The sequence below is a fragment of the Hyla sarda genome, chromosome 3, assembly GCF_029499605.1.
Source record: "Hyla sarda isolate aHylSar1 chromosome 3, aHylSar1.hap1, whole genome shotgun sequence".
In the NCBI taxonomy this organism is placed as follows: Eukaryota; Metazoa; Chordata; class Amphibia; order Anura; family Hylidae; genus Hyla; species Hyla sarda.
The window spans coordinates 13397676-13418871 of NC_079191.1; the positions used below are offsets into that span (position 1 = coordinate 13397676).

A 21196-nucleotide genomic window follows, 5' to 3' on the forward strand; every position below is an offset into this window, starting at 1 on the left:
TTTTTTTAATCCTAGAACAACAAAAATAATATCTTCATTTACTGATGCTAAACAGAGGTTAAAGTAGAAAGATGATTAATATTCCTGTTTTTTTATGCAATTTCCAGGGTACAATGCGGCAGCTTCTGGCCTTACGTGTGGCGTTTAACCTATGGCTCGCAATATCGTTCAGCTCAGGCCAAAGTGGGGATGACATTTTGGCCGATTTGGGATCCGGGTACATCCTTGACACCCCTCAAGACCAACCCAAAGAGTCTCGAAATCCCCCAAAAGACACAAACCATTGTCAGCTGACTTTTGTGACCCCACGACAGGAGCCATGTGTAGACAAGGACAACTCTAACCGCATCAAGGAGGACGTGAAGTATCTCCAGAACCTTCTACAGGACCACGACCGGGTTCTCCAGAGCCTGAAATATACAGTGAATGCGGACGCCCAAGACTTGGGGTACCAACAGGTCATCTCAGAACATAATAAAGGGATCCGGGAGGACAACAAGGAATTCTACGGGACGCTGAACAAAATCATCCAGGAGCTCCACACTCGAATGGATGATGATGATGGTACGGAGGTCCTCGATGAGAAGAAGAAGTAAGAATCCCATTATATTCAGTCTTCTAAACGTTAGACCTATATAATCTACATGGAAGGTTTGGGGGATTTGGAAATACTTTACACTAATCTTCAGTTACATTGGCCCTGATTTACTACTGTAAACCCGACATGTTTTGTCAGGTCGTGCTCCAGATTCTTGCACCAGAATTGAAAAAAAACACGACTAACTCATTTTACTAAGAATTTTTTTTTTTAAATGGGCGTGGCTGCCGGGAAAAGGGGGCACGACTGCAGGAAAGGGGCGTGGCCCCGACATTTTCACAAAAACCCAACATATGTACTAAGGTTTCCACAGAAAATGTGGTGGATTTGAGCTGAGGAAAACCTGACAGATCAGAGCAGGTGTAAAAAAAAGGAAAACGTAGGGAAAGGGGAAAATGTAGGGAAACCTTAGTAAATACCGTCAAAAATAAATTGTAGGGAATTAAAGGGGTACTCCGGTGAAAACCTTTTTTTTTTAATCAACCCTAAGCAGTGGCTCTACATCTGGGCGCCAGTCCCTCTGCTGACTAAAGTGCAGGGGGGAGTCGTGGTCAGGACAATAAAACAGCACTGTACAAGGTCGGAAACACAGGTCAGGATAAGAAATGTTAAAGGGGTACTCCACCCTTAGACATCTTATCCCTATCCATAGGATAGGGGATGAGATGTCTGATCGCGGGGGTCCTGCAGCTGGGCCCCCGCGATCTCCGAGCATCACTTGGCATTCTGTGCTGGGTGCTGCTCCAGTTAGGTTTCCGAGATGGAAACGCGACATCACGCCACGCACCCTCATGATGTCACGCCACGCCACGCCCCCTCCATTCATGTCTATGGGAGGGGGCGTAACGGCTGTTACACCCCATCCCATAGTCTCCATGTCTCCATCTCGGAAACCGCACTGGGATTCCCCGCGATCTCAGGAGCCTGTCTGCTTGAATGGATGGAGTGACCGCTGGGTGGGAGGAAGATCATTCTGTTTTTGCAACAGCTGGAGGCATTCTGGTTAGAAAACACTGGTCTATTGCATTGAAGGGATTACAGGTGTGTTTCAATGGGTGGGGTGGCTGATGTGTGGGAGGGAGAAAAGTGACCTCACACTTACAAACAAGGAATTATGGGATTTGTAGTTTAAAGGAAGAAACTCCAACAGGAAAAAGCCAGTTCACAAAAAAGATAGCCTCAACATTATGGTAATCTCACAACATAGCCATTTAGCCTCAAGACAAGCGCAGATCCTTCCTAATCATGTCCATAACTGTCTGACAGGTGCGTACTAAAATCACCTTATGGTGGAGAACCCCTTTAACCCCTTCAGGAAGCAGGGCGTACGCGTACGCCCTGCATCCTGATTTCTTAATTTTACACATCCAACTTCAATGAAAAGTCGTCAAACATCTGTGGGTGTTTAACATTTTTTAAATGTTACATATCCCCAAAAAAACATTTCAGAAAAGTTCCCTTTCCAAAATCCCATTGTCGCTCCTTCCCTTCTGAGCCGTCTAGTGCATCCGCAGAACACTTTACATAGACATATGAGGTATTTCCTTACTGGAGGGAAATTGGGTTACAAATTTTGGAGGAATTTCTCTCCTTTTACCCCTTGTAAAAAAAAAAAAATTTAAAAATGGCTCTATAGGAACATGCGAGTGTAAAAAAATTAAGATTTTGAATTTTCTCCTTCATTTTGCTGCTATTCCTGTGAAACACCTAAAGGGTTAAACTTTCTGAATGTCATTTTGAATACTTTGGGGGGTGCAGTTTTTATAATGGGGTCATTTATGGGGTATTTCTAATATGAAGACCCCTCAAATCCACTTCAAACCTGAACTGGTCCCTTAAAAATTCCGATTTAGAAATTTTCGGGAAAAATTTGAAAATTGCTGCTGAACTTTGAAGCCCTCTGGTGTCTTCCAAAAGTAAAAACATCTAAATTTTATGATGAAAACACAAAGTAGACATATTGTATATGTGAATCAATATATAATTTATTTATAATATTCATTTTCCTGATAAGCAGAGAGCTTCAAAGTTAGAAAAATGCTAAATTTTCATGAAATTTGGGGATTTTTCACCAAAAAAGGATGCAAGTAACGATGGAAATTTACCACTAACATAAAGTAGAATATGTCACGAAAAAAACAATTTTCCAATCAGAATGAAAGGTAAAAGCATCAGAGTTATTAATATATAAAGTGACAGTGGTCAGATGTGCAAAAAAAGGGCTCAGTCCTTAAGGTGAAAATGAGCTGCGTCCTTAAAGGGGTACTCCGATGGAAAACGTTTTTTTAATTATTAAATGAACTGGTGCCAGAAAGTTAAACAGAATTGTAAATGACTTCTATTAAAAAATCTTAATCCTTCCAGTACTTATTAGCTGATGAATACTACAGAGGAACTTCTTTTCTTTTTGGAACACAGAGCTCTCTGCTGACATCACGACCACAGTGCTCTCTGCTGACATCTCTGTCCATTTTAGGAACTGTCCAGAGTAGCATAGGTTTGCTATGGGGATTTTCTCCTACTCTGGACAGTTCTTATGGATAGAGATGTCAGCAGAGAGCACTGTGCTCGGGATGTCAGCAGAGAGCTCTGTGTTCCAAAAAGAAAATAATTTCCTCTGTAGTAATCAGCAGCTAATAAGTACTGGAAGAAGTAAGATTTTTTAATAGAAATAATTTACAGATCTGTTTAACTTTCTGGCACCAGATAATTTAAATAAAACTGTTTTCCACCGGAGTACCCCTTTAAGACCATTGTTGTACAGAATGTCTGCAGACACCTGGAGTCTAAGAGGACAATGAGCTGCAGATCATCGCGACCTCATTGGCAGCATGACAGATGATCCTCAGGTAACAGCCTGGAAATCCGCAACTCCAAAATAGTACAAAACAATAGGACGCCATTATCCCAAGTGATGGGGTGGCACTCCGCTTCTATATCACTCAGCTCCTTTATGACAGATGTTGTCCTGCTTACTTCTGCGTATCCTGTAGTAAATAGGCTGCCATGACATCTTCTGTTGATATTGTCCCTCAGCATTTTTATAATCCTTAAAGAAGCACTTCAGGAAACCAGAAGCCTAAACTGCTGAAACGGGGGTTGGGGGTCAGTTCGCACTATGTGCAGTTGTGATGCAAAAGTCATCTGACCTATAATCACAATGGAGGGATTTTCTCAAGATTTGAAGTCTTTAGGGTTAAAGAGCTGAAGGGGAGGTGTGTAACTACTATATATCCTGATCCTATAGAGATAGCAGCAGTATACAGATAGAGCTGGAGGGGAGGTGTATAGCTACTATATATCCTGATCCCATAGAGATAGCAGCAGAATACAGATAGAGCTGGAGGGGAGGTGTGTAACTACTATATATCCTGATCCCATAGAGATAGCAGCAGTACACAGAGAGCTGGAGGGGAGGTGTGTAACTACTATATATCCTGATCCCGTAGAGATAGCAGCAGTATACAGATAGAGCTGGAGGGAGGAGTATAACTACTATATATCCTGATCCTATAGAGATAGCAGCAGTATACAGATAGAGCTGGAGGGAGGAGTATAACTACTATATATCCTGATCCCATACAGATAGCAGCAGTATACAGATAGAGCTGGAGGGGAGGTGTGTAACTACTATATATCCTGATCCTATAGAGATAGCAGCAGTATACAGATAGAGCTGGAGGGGAGGTGTGTAACTACTATATATCCTGATGCCATACAGATAGCAGCAGCAGTATACAGATAGAGCTTAAGGGGAGGTGTATAACTACTATATATCCTGATCCCATAGAGAGAACAGCAGCAGTATACAGATAGAGCTGGAGGAAAGGTACAGTCATGGCCGTAAATGTTGGCACCCCTGAAATCTTTCTATAAAAAGAAGTATTCCTCACAGGAAAGGATTGCAGTAACACATGTTTTGCTATACACATGTTTATTCCCTTTGTGCTTTGTGTGTATTGGAACTAAACCAAAAAAGGAGGAAAAAAAGCAAATTGGTCATAATGTCACCAAACTCCAAAAATGGTCTGGACAAAATTATTGGCACCTTTCAAAATTGTGGAAAAATAAGATTGTTTCAAGCATGTGATGCTCCTTTAAACTCACCTGGGGCAAGTAACAGGTGTGGGCAATATAAAAATCACACCTGAAAGCAGATAAAAAGGAGAGAAGTTCACTTAGTCTTTGCATTGTGTGTATGTGTTTGCCACACTAAGCATGGACAACAGAAAGAGGAGAAGAGAACTGTCTGAGGACTTGAGAACCAAAATTGTCGAAAAATATCAACAATCTCAGGGTTACAAGTCCATCTCCAGAGATCTAGATTTGTCCACAGTGCGCAACATTATCAAGAAGTTTACAACCCATGGCACTGTAGCTAATCTCCCTGGGCGTGGACAGAAGAGAAAAACTGATGAAAGGTGTCAGGATAGTCCGAATGGTGGATAAGCATCCCCAAACAAGTTCCAAAGATATTCAAACTGTCCTGCAGGCTCAGGGAGCATCAGTGTCAGTGTGAACTGTCCAACGACATTTAAATGAAATGAAACGCTATGGAGGAGACCCAGGAGGACCCCACTATGGAGGAGACCCAGGAGGACCCCACTATGGAGGAGACCCAGGAGGACCCCGCTATGGAGGAGACCCAGGAGGACCCCGCTATGGAGGAGACCCAGGAGGACCCCGCTATGGAGGAGACCCAGGAGGACCCCACTATGGAGGAGACCCAGGAGGACCCCACTATGGAGGAGACCCAGGAGGACCCCACTATGGAGGAGACCCAGGAGGACCCCACTATGAGGAGACCCAGGAGGACCCCACTATGAGGAGACCCAGGAGGACCCCACTATGGAGGAGACCCAGGAGGACCCCACTATGGAGGAGACCCAGGAGGACCCCACTATGGAGGAGACCCAGGAGGACCCCACTATGGAGGAGACCCAGGAGGACCCCACTGCTGACAGAGACAGAAAAAAACAAGACTACATTTTGCCAAAATGAACTTGAGTAACCAAAATCCTTCTGGGAAAACGTCTTGTGGACAGATGAGACCAAGATAGAACTTTTTGGTAAAGCAAATCATTCTACTGTTTACCGAAAACAGAATGAGGCTACAAAGAAAAGAACACAGTACCTACAGTGAAATATGGTGGAGGTCAGTGATGTTTTGGGTTGTTTTGCTGCCTCTGGCACTGGGGGACCTTGAATGTGTACAAGACATCATGAAATCTGAGGATTACCAATGGATTTTGGGTCGCACTGTACAGCCCAGTGTCAGAAAGCTGGGTTTGTGTCCGAGATCTTGGGTCTTCCAGCAGGACAATGACCCCAAACATACGTCAAAATGCCCCAGAAATGGATGACAACAAAGCGCTGGAGAGTTCTGAAGTGTCAGCAATGAGTCCAGATCTAAATCCCATTGATCACCTGTGGAGAGATCTTAAAATTGGGAAAAGGCGCCTTCCAATAAGAGACCGGGAGCAGTTTGTAAAGGAAGAGTGGTCCAACATTCCGGCTGAGAGGTGTAAGGAGCTTATTGAGGGTTATAGGAAGAGTGGTCCAACATTCCGGCTGAGAGGTGTAAGAAGCTTATTGATGCTTATAGGAAGAGTGGTCCAACATTCCGGCTGAGAGGTGTAAGAAGCTTATTGATGGTTATAGGAAGACACTGATTTCAGTTATTTCCAAAGGGTGTGCAACCAAATATTAAGTTAAGGGGCCAATAATTTTGTCCAGACCATTTTTGGAGTTTGGTGACATTATGTCCAATTCACACAAAGGGAATAAACATGTGTATAGCTATATGGGAAGGAAATACAGAAAATGTGGGGGTTCTGTATCCCAAGTGCTACTGTTAGAAAGATGCACTGGGCCAATAGGTACACAGGATGCTTTTTTTATTCGTACATAAAAAGTACAGCTGGACAACACGTTTCGGTGTGCTCTCACGCCTTCCTCATGTCCACAACATAAATTGTGTCGTTTTGAGAGTGGGTTCCTGTGTCCTGTCAGCAAGGTTGTCGCCAGGACCCAGGAACCTACTGGATACAGAACCCCCACATTTTCTGTATTTCCTTCCCATATAGCTTTTTCCGTTGCCCTGGGTATAATGGACAAGGGGGTACCAAGCAGCAAGCTGTAACTATCCACCCCACACGACTCCAGAGCCGCGCATACACGTCGTATAGCTCTCAGAGGTCAGTACCACTGCATAGGTGTGGTGGTGGGGTCCTTTCTATCTCTCTTCTCTTCATCAAGAGGTTCAAAACCTACTACGCCAGAGAGCGCCCCGCATCTTTCCTCCCTTTCTAACATGTGTATAGCAAAACATGTGTTACTGCAATCCTTTCCTGTAAGAAATACTTCATTCTCTTGAAAAATTTCAGGGGTGCCAACATTTACGGCCATGACTGTACATAACTGTATAACTACTATATATCCTGATCCCATGGAGGATAGTGGCAGCAGTATACAGATAGAGCTGGAGGGGAGGTGTATAATTACTATATAGCCGGATCCCATAGAGATAGCAGCAGTATACAGATAGAGCTGAAGGGGGATGTATAACTAGTATTTATCCTGATCCCATAGATTTAGCAGCAGTATACAGATAGAGCTGGAGGGGAGGTGTATAACTACTATATATCCTGATCCTGAATAGATAGCAGCAGTATACAGATAGAGTCATCTTTGTGCGGAAAGTGAACAAGCAGGGAGTGTTGAGCCTAGAGGACAGGTTAGGATGCACTGTACACATGTATTATGTTCTGCGCCATCATCTATTGGCCAATTTGAAGGGATAAACTGCAGACAGTTCCTGCTATAAAACCAATATTAGTAAAAGATACAATGTAGCAGATGAGAATGGTTATACAGGATCCCTGATTCACCATTATATTGTGATTTCTCCACGAGTCGTTCTAAATAGCAAGGTCAACTCTGCTACAACCCAGGTCAACCCTGCTACAACCCAGGTCCACTCTGCTACAACCCAGGTCCACTCTGCTACAACCCAGGCCCACTCTGCTACAACCCAGGCCCACTCTGCTACAACCCAGGCCCACTCTGCTACAACCCAGGCCCACTCTGCTACAACCCAGGCCCACTCTGCTACAACCCAGGCCCACTCTGCTACAACCCAGGCCCACTCTGCTACAACCCAGGCCCACTCTGCTACAACCCAGGCCCACTCCGCTACAACCCAGGCCCACTCCGCTACAACCCAGGTCAACTCTGCTACAACTCTCCACTCCATTAGGACTAATAAAGTCATTGATGTTTATCTCTTTAAGCTTTTTGCTGGGAAACCATATGGATATTTCTTCCCACGGTATCTAATCCCTCCTGATCTGGTGCTATAATGTATCTCATCACCTGCAGAACGAGCTTCTTACCAGATCCATGTATAATGTGACTGTCTTATCACCGCCGACACTACATTAATATACGAGAGCGTCCTCCGAAAACATTCATCACAGGCCTCATTCTACACAACAGGGAAATGTAGGTTATTTATACCGAGCGGAAAAGATGAGTCCAAGAATTATCACTCCTGATTATATATATATATATATATATATATATATATATATATATATATATATATATATATATATATATATACACAGGAGATATATAACTTATACCAGCTGTACATATATATTATATACAGTATATACCAGGTTATACCAGCATGGTCCATATCACTATATACAGGAGATATATAACTTATACCAGCTGTACATATATAATTATATACAGTATATACCCAGGTTATACCAGCATGGTCCATATCACTATATACAGGAGATATATAACTTATACCAGCTGTACATATATAATTATATACAGTATATACCCAGGTTATACCAGCATGGTCCATATCACTATATACAGGAGATATATAACTTATACCAGCTGTACATATATAATTATATACAGTTTGTGGTCGTTGCTACATGACTGAAATGCGTAAAACCCTAATACTAACCTAACAACCAACTGTAACCAATAATCTATCAACCTCAACTAAGCAGTTTGGAGTGTGCCATAACTGCGGCGTAAAGAATATGCCTGGAAAAGAGGGCAAAACCCGGATTTAAACATACATTTGTTTATTGCGGATTACAACACAAGAGACTGGAATGCGCTAGCCATTTCTTTGCGAGGGTTAGGGATATACTGCATGTAGCATCTGCATTTCCAACATCCTAATTTCATGATTACGTGGGCTGGGACCCCGTGCTTAGAATTGGCTGTAGCTGCGCCAATACGGAAGGAGTGACCGGATAATGAAGTCGGGACTCCTCCCAGCGACCTGACCGAAATGCGTAAATGTTTGATGAACTGAGAAGTAGTTAGCGGGTTGGACCTGAAATGGAGTAAAAGGTCGTCAGCTGATAGGTTAACACAGGCATTCAACAATTCACGGAGGACTGTGGCAGGACACCCTTTGTGCACGGTGGGGAAAACCGAACAACCACAGTTTGACCCGGTGACGAGGTCTTGGTCTGACTGAGGGACAGCTGGAAATGATCAGAGACATGTGACAGCTGACTGACCTTAGGAAAGGGCGCGTTAATGGTCCGAGTTGTACACTCACCCGGTCTGAGAAACCCATAACAGGCAAGGTACATGGCCCCTTTTAATGTGAGGCTATCACGAATACCCAATGGTGCGAAGTCTAACAAGTCGGACAACTGCCTGAACATGTTGCCTGTGATTGGTTGTCTGACTGGGCTGCGAGGGACTTCCTTCTCAAGGATGCCCTTCAGAGCGGACTTCACCAAGCGAGAAGAGAGTATAGAGTAACTACGGGTATTGGTCAAGGATAAATGGTGTTGGATACCGGCTAGATAACTCTTAATAGTATTGTGGGATAAATGCAGTGTGGTATGGCAAAACCCGACATATGCTAATAGGAAGGGAACTGAAATCTTGTCGCCCTCGGCGTGCTTGGATCTGGAAAACGAGTTCCACGCCGTACCATAAATTTTTGCGTATTTGCGGACAAGGCATCTGCTGCAATATACTGGACTCCTTCAACGTGAGCACATGTGAAAGTAAATGTATGTAGTAGGGACAGCCAAACTAACCGTCTAGCCAAGCTCATTTATCTATAACATAGCTGACCGTCTAACACCAGGACAGAGAGAGAGTATCCGAAGACGTGACGGATGAGAATTGTATACGTGACTGGACCTAGACAAGTATGTGCCCGGTGACAAGAGCGAAACGTTATACAAGTACCTTAACAACCTAGAACACCCTGAAGAGCATCTTTAGGAACGAGACTACACGGAGAAAGGAGCGCATCGACAACGCAAGCAATCACAACCTGAAAACGTGTCAGGTTCATGAGGTGATTACTTGGAGAACAATGTACGGCACTTTAAACCAGACAGAGGGAAAGTATGCGAAGACGTGTCGGACGAGAATCGTATGCGTAACCGGGTCTAAACGAGTATGCGCCCGGTGACAAATGCGAAACGTTAAACGAGTACCATATCAACCTAGAACACCATGAAGTACATTTTTGGGACATGACTACACAGAGAAAGGAATGCATCGACAGCGCAAGCAATCACAACCTGAAAGCGTGTCAGGTTCATGAGGTGATTACTTGGACAACAATAAGAAACTCTTTAAACCAGGAGAGAGGGAAAGTATGCGAAGACGTGTCGGACGAGAATTATATGCGTAACTGAGTCTAGATAAGTGTGTGCCCAGTGGTAAGTGCGAAAGTTCATACGAGTACCATTACAACCCAAAACATCGTGAATTCCGATTTTGAGAACGTGACTATATCGTAAAAGAGGTGCACCGACGACACAAGTAAACACAACCTGAAGACGTGTCAGGTTCATGAGGTGATTACTTGGATAATAAAACAAATCTTATCACCTATGTGTGGCGTTATTGCTGTTCTGAAGGCGTGTCAGTAACAACCGTGCAACGTACTCCCTGCAGGCGTGGGAGGCATGATGGGTATACATCACCTATGTGTGGCGTGTCAGTCATAACAATTATGCGACGTACCTTTTCTGTAACATGACAGGCTTAACAGGTAAATACCACCTATGCGTAGTGTCAGTGTCGTTCAGAAGGCATGTCAGTACCAACGATAATGAGACATACCCCGTCTGCAATGGTTTACTGGGTAAGCCCCGCCTGTGCGTCGTGTAATAGTCGTTCTGAATATGTGTGAGTAGCGACAACTGCTATGTATCACCCTGCCTATATAAAAATGCGTGCAGAACGACTACGTGTGAAACTGTCGTAAACCGCTAAGCATGGCTATACCACCAACTTGATGAACCTATACTCGGGCCAACCATATACGCGTATAGACCACCAGTGAATGCCTGAAGCTAACCATGACCTGATGGCAGAGAATATGCCGGCAAGTAGTAACTATTATAACCACATACCTGCGTACAGGGCCACACCCCATGTGCTGTATGAGCATGTGCGCTGCACAAAACTGCGGGCGTACGAACTTCACAAATAGCGCAAGTGCATGTACAGAACACATGCCACGAGTGCACACGCAGCCTGATTCCCGCGTGCACCCGAGTAATATAACCCTCCAAACATGCGTGATACAGGTCCTGCGAGCGGGTGTGCAGCACGAACCTTATGAGTGCATACTCAGTAGTAATCCTATGAGCGTGGGCCATGTAATACTATAAACGTGCGTACAGTGTGACTCGTATGAGCGTGTACAAAGTATGAATCCTATGAGTGTGTACAACATGACTCCTACAAGAGCATGTGTAGTAAGAACCCTGCAGGCGAGTACAAGCGTGTATACCACGTAAACCTACGAGCAAGTGTACAGAATGGATGCTACATTGGTATGCACCGCATGAACTTTATGAATTATGCGAGCGAGTGTACCGTATAAAAGCTACCGCGAATGTACTGCATAATCCTAACGCGTGTAAAGTAAGAATCCAACAAGCGTGTGTACAGCATGAATCTTATAAGTGTGTACGCAGCATAGTGCTACAAGTATGTACAAGCGTGTGTATAGAGTAAATGCTACAAGCATGCACCCCCGAACTATGCGCAAGAGTGAGTGCAGTATGAATGCTACAAGCAAGCGTACAGCATGAACCCTAAGGGTGAATGTACAATATAATCCTACAAGCGAGTGCACAGTATGAAACCTGTAGGCAAGTAAACGGTATAAACACTACAAGTGTGTACTGTATGAATCATACAAGCGTGTGTGCAGTATAAACCTTACAAAGGGGGTGTACAGTATGACCCTAAAAGCGTGTGTACGGTATAAAACTACAAGTGCGTAGAGAACGAATGAACCCTAAAAGCGTGTGTGGCGTATAAATGTTACCGGCATGAATCCTACCAACGTGCATGGGTACCAGGATGTGTACAGCATGAACCCTACGGCATGATTCCTATAAGTGAGAATCGTAGCTTCACAACAGCTGGAGGCACACCGCCCGGAAACACAGAAATATAAATAAATGAAAAGTAAACTGTGAGGAAGTTAGTTAAGAGACAAAGGTTGGAGGTGAGCGCAGCTGTTGGTGTAGCGTGCCTTAGACTAACCAGATTGGCAGCTGAGGGGGTGAAGCATAAGCACACAGGGTGGGGCGGAGCGGTGAGTCCGATTGAGTGTAAAGGTGTGCGAGTCTCAGTATACCGGAGACACATATAGATCCTCCCCGCAGCACAGAACTACAAAATGTGATAATGACATATATGTGCAGGAGGCTGTTCACATAGAGCGGTAATGATAAACATGTGCAAGAAGCCTAACCCATAGTGCGGTAATGATATACATGTGCAAGAAGCCTAACACATAGTGCGGTAATGATATACATGTGCAGGAGACTGATCATATAGTGCGGTAATGTTATACATGTGCAGGAGACTGATCATAGTGTGGTAATGATATATATGTGCAGGAGACTGTTCACATAGTGCAGCAATGATATACATGTGCAAGAAGCCTAACCCATAGTGCGGTAATGATATACATGTGCAAGAAGCCTAACACATAGTGCGGTAATGATATACATGTGCAGGAGACTGATCATATAGTGCGGTAATGTTATACATGTGCAGGAGACTGATCATAGTGTGGTAATGATATATATGTGCAGGAGACTGTTCACATAGTGCAGTAATGATATATATGTGCAAGAAGCCTAACACATAGTGCAGTAATGATATACATGTGCAAGAAGCCTAACACATAGTGCGGTAATCATATACATGTGCAAGAAGCCTAACACATAGTGCGGTAATGATATACATGTGCAAGAAGCCTAACACATAGTGCGGTAATCATATACATGTGCAAGAAGCCTAACACATAGTGCAGTAATGATATACATGTGCAAGAAGCCTATCACGTAGTGCGGTAATCATATACATGTGCAAGAAGCCTAACACATAGTGCGGTAATGATATGCATGTGCAGGAGACTGTTCACACAATGCAGCAATCAAATACATATGCAAGAAGCCTATCACATAGTGCGGTAATGATATACATGTGCAGGAGACTGATCACACAATGCAGTTATCATATACATGCGCAGCAAGCCGTTCACATGGCGCGGCAATGATATGCACGTGCAGGAGTCTGTTCACATAAAGTAATCGTATGCATGTGCAGCAAGCCGTTCACATAGTGCGGTAATGATATGCATGTGCAGGAGGCTGTTCACATAGTGCGGTAATGATATACATGTGCAGGAGACTGATCACACAATGCAGTTATCATATACATGCGCTGAAGCCGTTCACATGGCGCGGTAATGATATGCACATGCAAGAGGCGGTTCACATAACAAAGTAATCGTATACATGTGCAGGAGGCCGTTCACAGTGCGGTAATGATATGCACGTGCAGGAGACTGTTCACATAGTGCGGTAATTATATGCACGTGCAGGAGGCTGTTCACATAGTGCGGTAATGAAATGCACGTGCAGGAGGCTGTTCACATAGTGCGGTAATGATATGCACGTGCAGGAGACTGTTCACATAGTGCGGTAATGAAATGCACGTGCAGGAGGCTGTTCACATAGTGCGGTAATGATATGCACGTGCAGGAGGCTGTTCACATAGTGCGGTAATGATATGCACGTGCAGGAGGCTGTTCACATAGTGCGGTAATGATATGCACGTGCAGGAGGCTGTTCACATAGTGCGGTAATGATATGCACGTGCAGGAGGCTGTTCACATAGTGCGGTAATGATATGCACGTGCAGGAGGCTGTTCACATAGTGCGGTAATGATATGCACGTGCAGGAGGCTGTTCACATAGTGCGGTAATGATATGCACGTGCAGGAGGCTGTTCACATAGTGCGGTAATGATATGCACGTGCAGGAGGCTGTTCACATAGTGCGGTAATGAAATGCATGTGCAGGAGGCTGTTCACATAGTGCGGTAATGAAATGCACGTGCAGGAGGCTGAACACATAATAAAGCAAGCCATAAGAGAACACATACATGCGCAGCAAGCCGTACACCTAATGCGGTAATGATATGCTCGTGCAGGAGGCTGTTCACATAACAAAGTAACCATATACATGCGCAGCAAGCCGTAAGTAATCATATACAGCTGAAAACCGTAAAATGCTACCGGCGAATGCCGAATGCCGATATGTAATACAATAACCTGGGGCCGGGCTGACCAAGGGTTTCCCTGAACTCCGGCTCACCTCCGGAGTCCGGGAACCGCCAGTGTTACCCCCGGTCAGCCACGGCCACTTACCACCACCATGCCGGCTGAAGCGAGGTTCCTGTCAGCTGACTCGTGCAGTCAGCTGACCGGTGGGAACGTGACTCCACTTCCTGCCGACATCACGTGACAACCCTCAAGCGAAGAACCCACGGCGTCAATGAAGGGAGGAGAGCCGTGGGTTTTATAGTCATCCCGCTCCTCCCACAATTACAGGCCAGCTGCGCAGGCCTTTCCATATATACCAGCATGGTCCATATAACTATATACAGGAGATATATAACTTATACCAGCTGTACATATATATATTATATACAGTATATACCCAGGTTATACCAGCATGGTCCATATCACTATATACAGGAGATATATAACTTATACCAGCTGTACATATATATTATATACAGTATATACCAGGTTATACCAGCATGGTCCATATCACTATATACAGGAGATATATAACTTATACCAGCTGTACATATATATTATATACAGTATATACCCAGGTTATACCAGCATGATCCATATCACTATATATACAGGAGATATATAACTTATACCAGCTGTACATATATCATTATATACAGTATATACCCAGGTTATACCAGCATGATCAATATCACTATATACAGGAGATATATAACTTATACCAGCTGTACATATATATTATATACAGTGTATACCAGGTTATACCAGCATGGTCCATATCACTATATACAGGAGATATATAACTTATACCAGCTGTACATATATATTATATACAGTATATAGCCGGGTTATACCAGCATGGTCCATATCACTATATACAGGAGATATATAACTTATACCAGCTGTACATATCATTATATACAGTATATACCAGGTTATACCAACATGGTCCATTTCACTATATACAGGAGATATATAACTTATACCAGCTGTACATATATATTATATACAGTATATACCCAGGTTATGCCAGCATAGTCCATATCACTATATACAGGAGATATATAACTTATACCAGCTGTACATATATAATTATATACAGTATATACCAGGTTATACCAGCATGATCCATATCACTATATACAGGAGATATATAACTTATACCAGCTGTACAAATATAATATACAGTATATACCAGGTTATACCAACATGGTCCATATCACTATATACAGGAGATATATAACTTATAACAGCTGTACATATATATTATATACAGTATATACCCAGGTTATACCAGCATGGTCCATATCACTATATACAGGAGATATATAACTTATACCAGCTGTATATATATATATATTATATACAGTATATACCCAGGTTATACCAGCATGGTCCATATCACTATATACAGGAGATATATAACTTATACCAGCTGTACATATATATTATATACAGTATATACCCAGGTTATACCAGCATGGTCCATATCACTATATGCAGGAGATATATAACTTATACCAGCTGTACATATATATTATATACAGTATATACCAGGTTATACCAGAATGGTCCATATCACTATATACAGGATATATATAACTTATACCAGCTGTACACATATAATTATATACAGTATATACCCAGGTTATACCAGCATGGTCCATATCACTATATACAGGAGACATATAACTTATACCAGCTGTACATATATAATTATATACAGTATATACCCAGGTTATACCAGCATGGTCCATATCACTATGTACAGGAGATATATAACTTATACCAGCTGTACATATATATTATATACAGTATATACCAGGTTATACCAACATGGTCCATATCACTATATACAGGAGATATATAACTTATACCAGCTGTACATATATATTATATACAGTATATACCCAGGTTATACCAGCATGATCCATATCACTATATATACAGGAGATATATAACTTATACCAGCTGTACATATATAATTATATACAGTATATACCAGGTTATACCAGCATGGTCCATATCACTATATACAGGAGATATATAACTTATACCAGCTGCACATATATAATTATATACAGTATATACCAGGTTATACCAGCATGGTCCATATCACTATATACAGGAGATATATAACTTATACCAGCTGTACATATATATTATATACAGTATATACCCAGGTTATACCAGCATGGTCCATATCACTATATACAGGAGATATATAACTTATACCAGCTGTACATATATATTATATACAGTATATACCCAGGTTATACCAGCATGGTCCATATCACTATATACAGGAGATATATAACTTATACCAGCTGTACATATATATTATATATAGTATATACCAGGTTATACCAGCATGGTCCATATCACTATATACAGGAGATATATAACTTATACCAGCTGTACATATATATAATTATATACAGTATATACCAGGTTATACCAGCATGGTCCATATCACTATATACAGGAGATATATAACTTATACCAGCTGTACATATATAATTATATACAGTATATACAGGTTATAGCAGCATGGTCCATATCACTATATACAGGAGATATATAACTTATACCAGCTGTACATATATATATTATATACAGTATATACCCAGGTTATACCAGCATGGTCCATATCACTATATACAGGAGATATATAACTTATACCAGCTGTACATATATATTCTATACAGTATATACCCAGGTTATACCAGCATGGTCCATATCACTATATACAGGAGATATATAACTTATACCAGCTGTACATATATATATTATATACAGTATATACCCAGGTTATACCAGCATGGTCCATATCACTATATACAGGAGATATATAACTTATACCAGCTGTACATATATATTATATACAGTATATACCAGGTTATACCAGCATGGTCCATATCACTATATACAGGAGATATATAACTTATACCAGCTGTACATATATATTATATACAGTATATACCCAGGTTATACCAGCATGATCCATATCACTATATATACAGGAGATATATAACTTATACCAGCTGTACATATATCATTATATACAGTATATACCCAGGTTATACCAGCATGATCAATATCACTATATACAGGAGATATATAACTTATACCAGCTGTACATATATCATTATATACAGTATATACCAGGTTATACCAACATGGTCCATTTCACTATATACAGGAGATATATAACTTATACCAGCTGTACATATATATTATATACAGTATATACCCAGGTTATGCCAGCATAGTCCATATCACTATATACAGGAGATATATAACTTATACCAGCTGTACATATATAATTATATACAGTATATACCAGTTTATACCAGCATGATCCATATCACTATATACAGGAGATATATAACTTATACCAGCTGTACAAATATAATATACAGTATATACCAGGTTATACCAACATGGTCCATATCACTATATACAGGAGATATATAACTTATAACAGCTGTACATATATATTATATACAGTATATACCCAGGTTATACCAGCATGGTCCATATCACTATATACAGGAGATATATAACTTATACCAGCTGTATATATATATATATTATATACAGAATATACCCAGGTTATACCAGCATGGTCCATATCACTATATACAGGAGATATATAACTTATACCAGCTGTACATATATATTATATACAGTATATACCCAGGTTATACCAGCATGGTCCATATCACTATATGCAGGAGATATATAACTTATACCAGCTGTACATATATATTATATACAGTATATAACAGGTTATACCAGAATGGTCCATATCACTATATACAGGATATATATAACTTATACCAGCTGTACACATATAATTATATACAGTATATACCCAGGTTATACCAGCATGGTCCATATCACTATATACAGGAGACATATAACTTATACCAGCTGTACATATATAATTATACACAGTATATACCCAGGTTATACCAGCATGGTCCATATCACTATGTACAGGAGATATATAACTTATACCAGCTGTACATATATATTATATACAGTATATACCAGGTTATACCAACATGGTCCATATCACTATATACAGGAGATATATAACTTATACCAGCTGTACATATATATTATATACAGTATATACCCAGGTTATACCAGCATGATCCATATCACTATATATACAGGAGATATATAACTTATACCAGCTGTACATATATAATTATATACAGTATATACCAGGTTATACCAGCATGGTCCATATCACTATATACAGGAGATATATAACTTATACCAGCTGCACATATATAATTATATACAGTATATACCAGGTTATACCAGCATGGTCCATATCACTATATACAGGAGATATATAACTTATACCAGCTGTACATATATATTATATACAGTATATACCCAGGTTATACCAGCATGGTCCATATCACTATATACAGGAGATATATAACTTATACCAGCTGTACATATATATTATATACAGTATATACCCAGGTTATACCAGCATGGTCCATATCACTATATACAGGAGATATATAACTTATACCAGCTGTACATATATATTATATATAGTATATACCAGGTTATACCAGCATGGTCCATATCACTATATACAGGAGATATATAACTTATACCAGCTGTACATATATATAATTATATACAGTATATACCAGGTTATACCAGCATGGTCCATATCACTATATACAGGAGATATATAACTTATACCAGCTGTACATATATAATTATATACAGTATATACAGGTTATAGCAGCATGGTCCATATCACTATATACAGGAGATATATAACTTATACCAGCTGTACATATATATTATATACAGTATATACAGGTTATAGCAGCATGGTCCATATCACTATATACAGGAGATATATAACTTATACCAGCTGTACAAATATATTATATACAGTATATACCAGGTTATACCAGCATGGTCCATATCACTATATACAGGAGATATATAACTTATACCAGCTGTACATATATATTATATATAGTATATACCAGGTTATACCAGCATGGTCCATATCACTATATACAGGAGATATATAACTTATACCAGCTGTACATATATAATTATATACAGTATATACCAGCATGGTCCATATAACTATATACAGGAGATATATAACTTATACCAGCTGTACATATATATTATATACAGTATATACCCAGGTTATACCAGCATGGTCCATATCACTATATACAGGAGATATATAACTTATACCAGCTGTACATATATATTATATACAGTATATACCCAGGTTATACCAGCATGGTCCATATCACCATATACAGGAGATATATAACTTATACCAGCTGTACATATATAATTATATACAGTATATACCCAGGTTATACCAGCATGGTCCATATCACTATATACAGGAGATATAAAACTTATACCAGCTGTACATATATATTATATACAGTATATACAGGTTATACCAGCATGGTCCATATCACTATATACAGGAGATATATAACTTATACCAGCTGTACATATATAATTATATACAGTATATACCAGGTTATACCAGCATGGTCCATATCACTATATATACAGGAGATATATAACTTATACCAGCTGTACATATATATTATATACAGAATATACCCAGGTTATACCAGCATGGTCCATATCACTATATATACAGGAGATATATAACTTATACCAGCTGTACATATATATTATATACAGTATATACCAGGTTATACCAGCATGGTCCATATCACTATATACAGGAGATATATAACTTATACCAGCTGTACATATATAATTATATACAGTATATACCCAGGTTATACCAGCATGGTCCATATCACTATATACAGGAGATATATAACTTATACCAGCTGTACATATATAATTATATACAGTATATACCAGGTTATACCAGCATGGTCCATATCACTATATACAGGAGATATATAACTTATACCAGCTGTACATGTATAATTATATACAATATATACCCAGGTTATACCAGCATGGTCCATATCACTATATACAGGAGATATATAACTTATACCAGCTGTACATATATAATTATATACAGTATATACCCAGGTTATACCAGCATGGTCCATATCACTATATACAGGAGATATATAACTTATACCAGCTGTACATATATAATTATATACAGTATATACCAGGTTATACCAGCATGGTCCATATCACTATATACAGGAGATATATAACTTATACCAGCTGTACATATATATTATATACAGTATATACCCAGGTTATACCAGCATGGTCCATATCACTATATACAGGAGATATATAACTTATACCAGCTGAACATATATAATTATATACAGTATATACCCAGGTTATGCCAGCATGGTCCATATCACTATATACAGGAGATATATAACTTATACCAGCTGTACATATATAATTATATACAGTATATACCAGGTTATACCAGCATGGTCCATATCACTATATACAGGAGATATATAACTTATACCAGCTGTACATATATATTATATACAGTATATACCAGGTTATACCAGCATGGTCCATATCACTATATACAGGAGATATATAACTTATACCAGCTGTACATATATATTATATACAGTATATACCCAGGTTATACCAGCATGGTCCATATCACTATATACAGGATATATATAACTTATACCAGCTGTACATATATAATTATATACAGTATATACCCAGGTTATACCAGCATGGTCCATATCACTATATACAGGAGATATATAACTTATACCAGCTGTACATATATATTATATACAGTATATACCCAGGTTATACCAGCATGGTCCATATCACTATATACAGGAGATATATAACTTATACCAGCTGTACATATATAATTATATACAGTATATACCCAGGTTATACCAGCATGGTCCATATCACTATATACAGGAGATATATAA

At 40.2% G+C, this 21196-nt stretch overlaps 1 protein-coding gene across 5 annotated transcripts in view; it reads left to right on the forward strand.

The window, feature by feature from the left end:
• The window catches only part of LOC130361144 (uncharacterized), a 158279-nt gene that overhangs the window by 128293 nt on the left and 8790 nt on the right, over positions 1-21196 (forward strand). For all 5 annotated transcript variants that reach the window (XM_056563766.1, XM_056563762.1, XM_056563761.1 and 2 more), the window contains one exon: positions 108-592. In XM_056563766.1, coding sequence (XP_056419741.1) covers positions 114-592 — 479 coding nt within the window. In that variant the 5' untranslated portion in view covers positions 108-113. The remainder of the gene's footprint in view (positions 1-107; positions 593-21196) is intronic.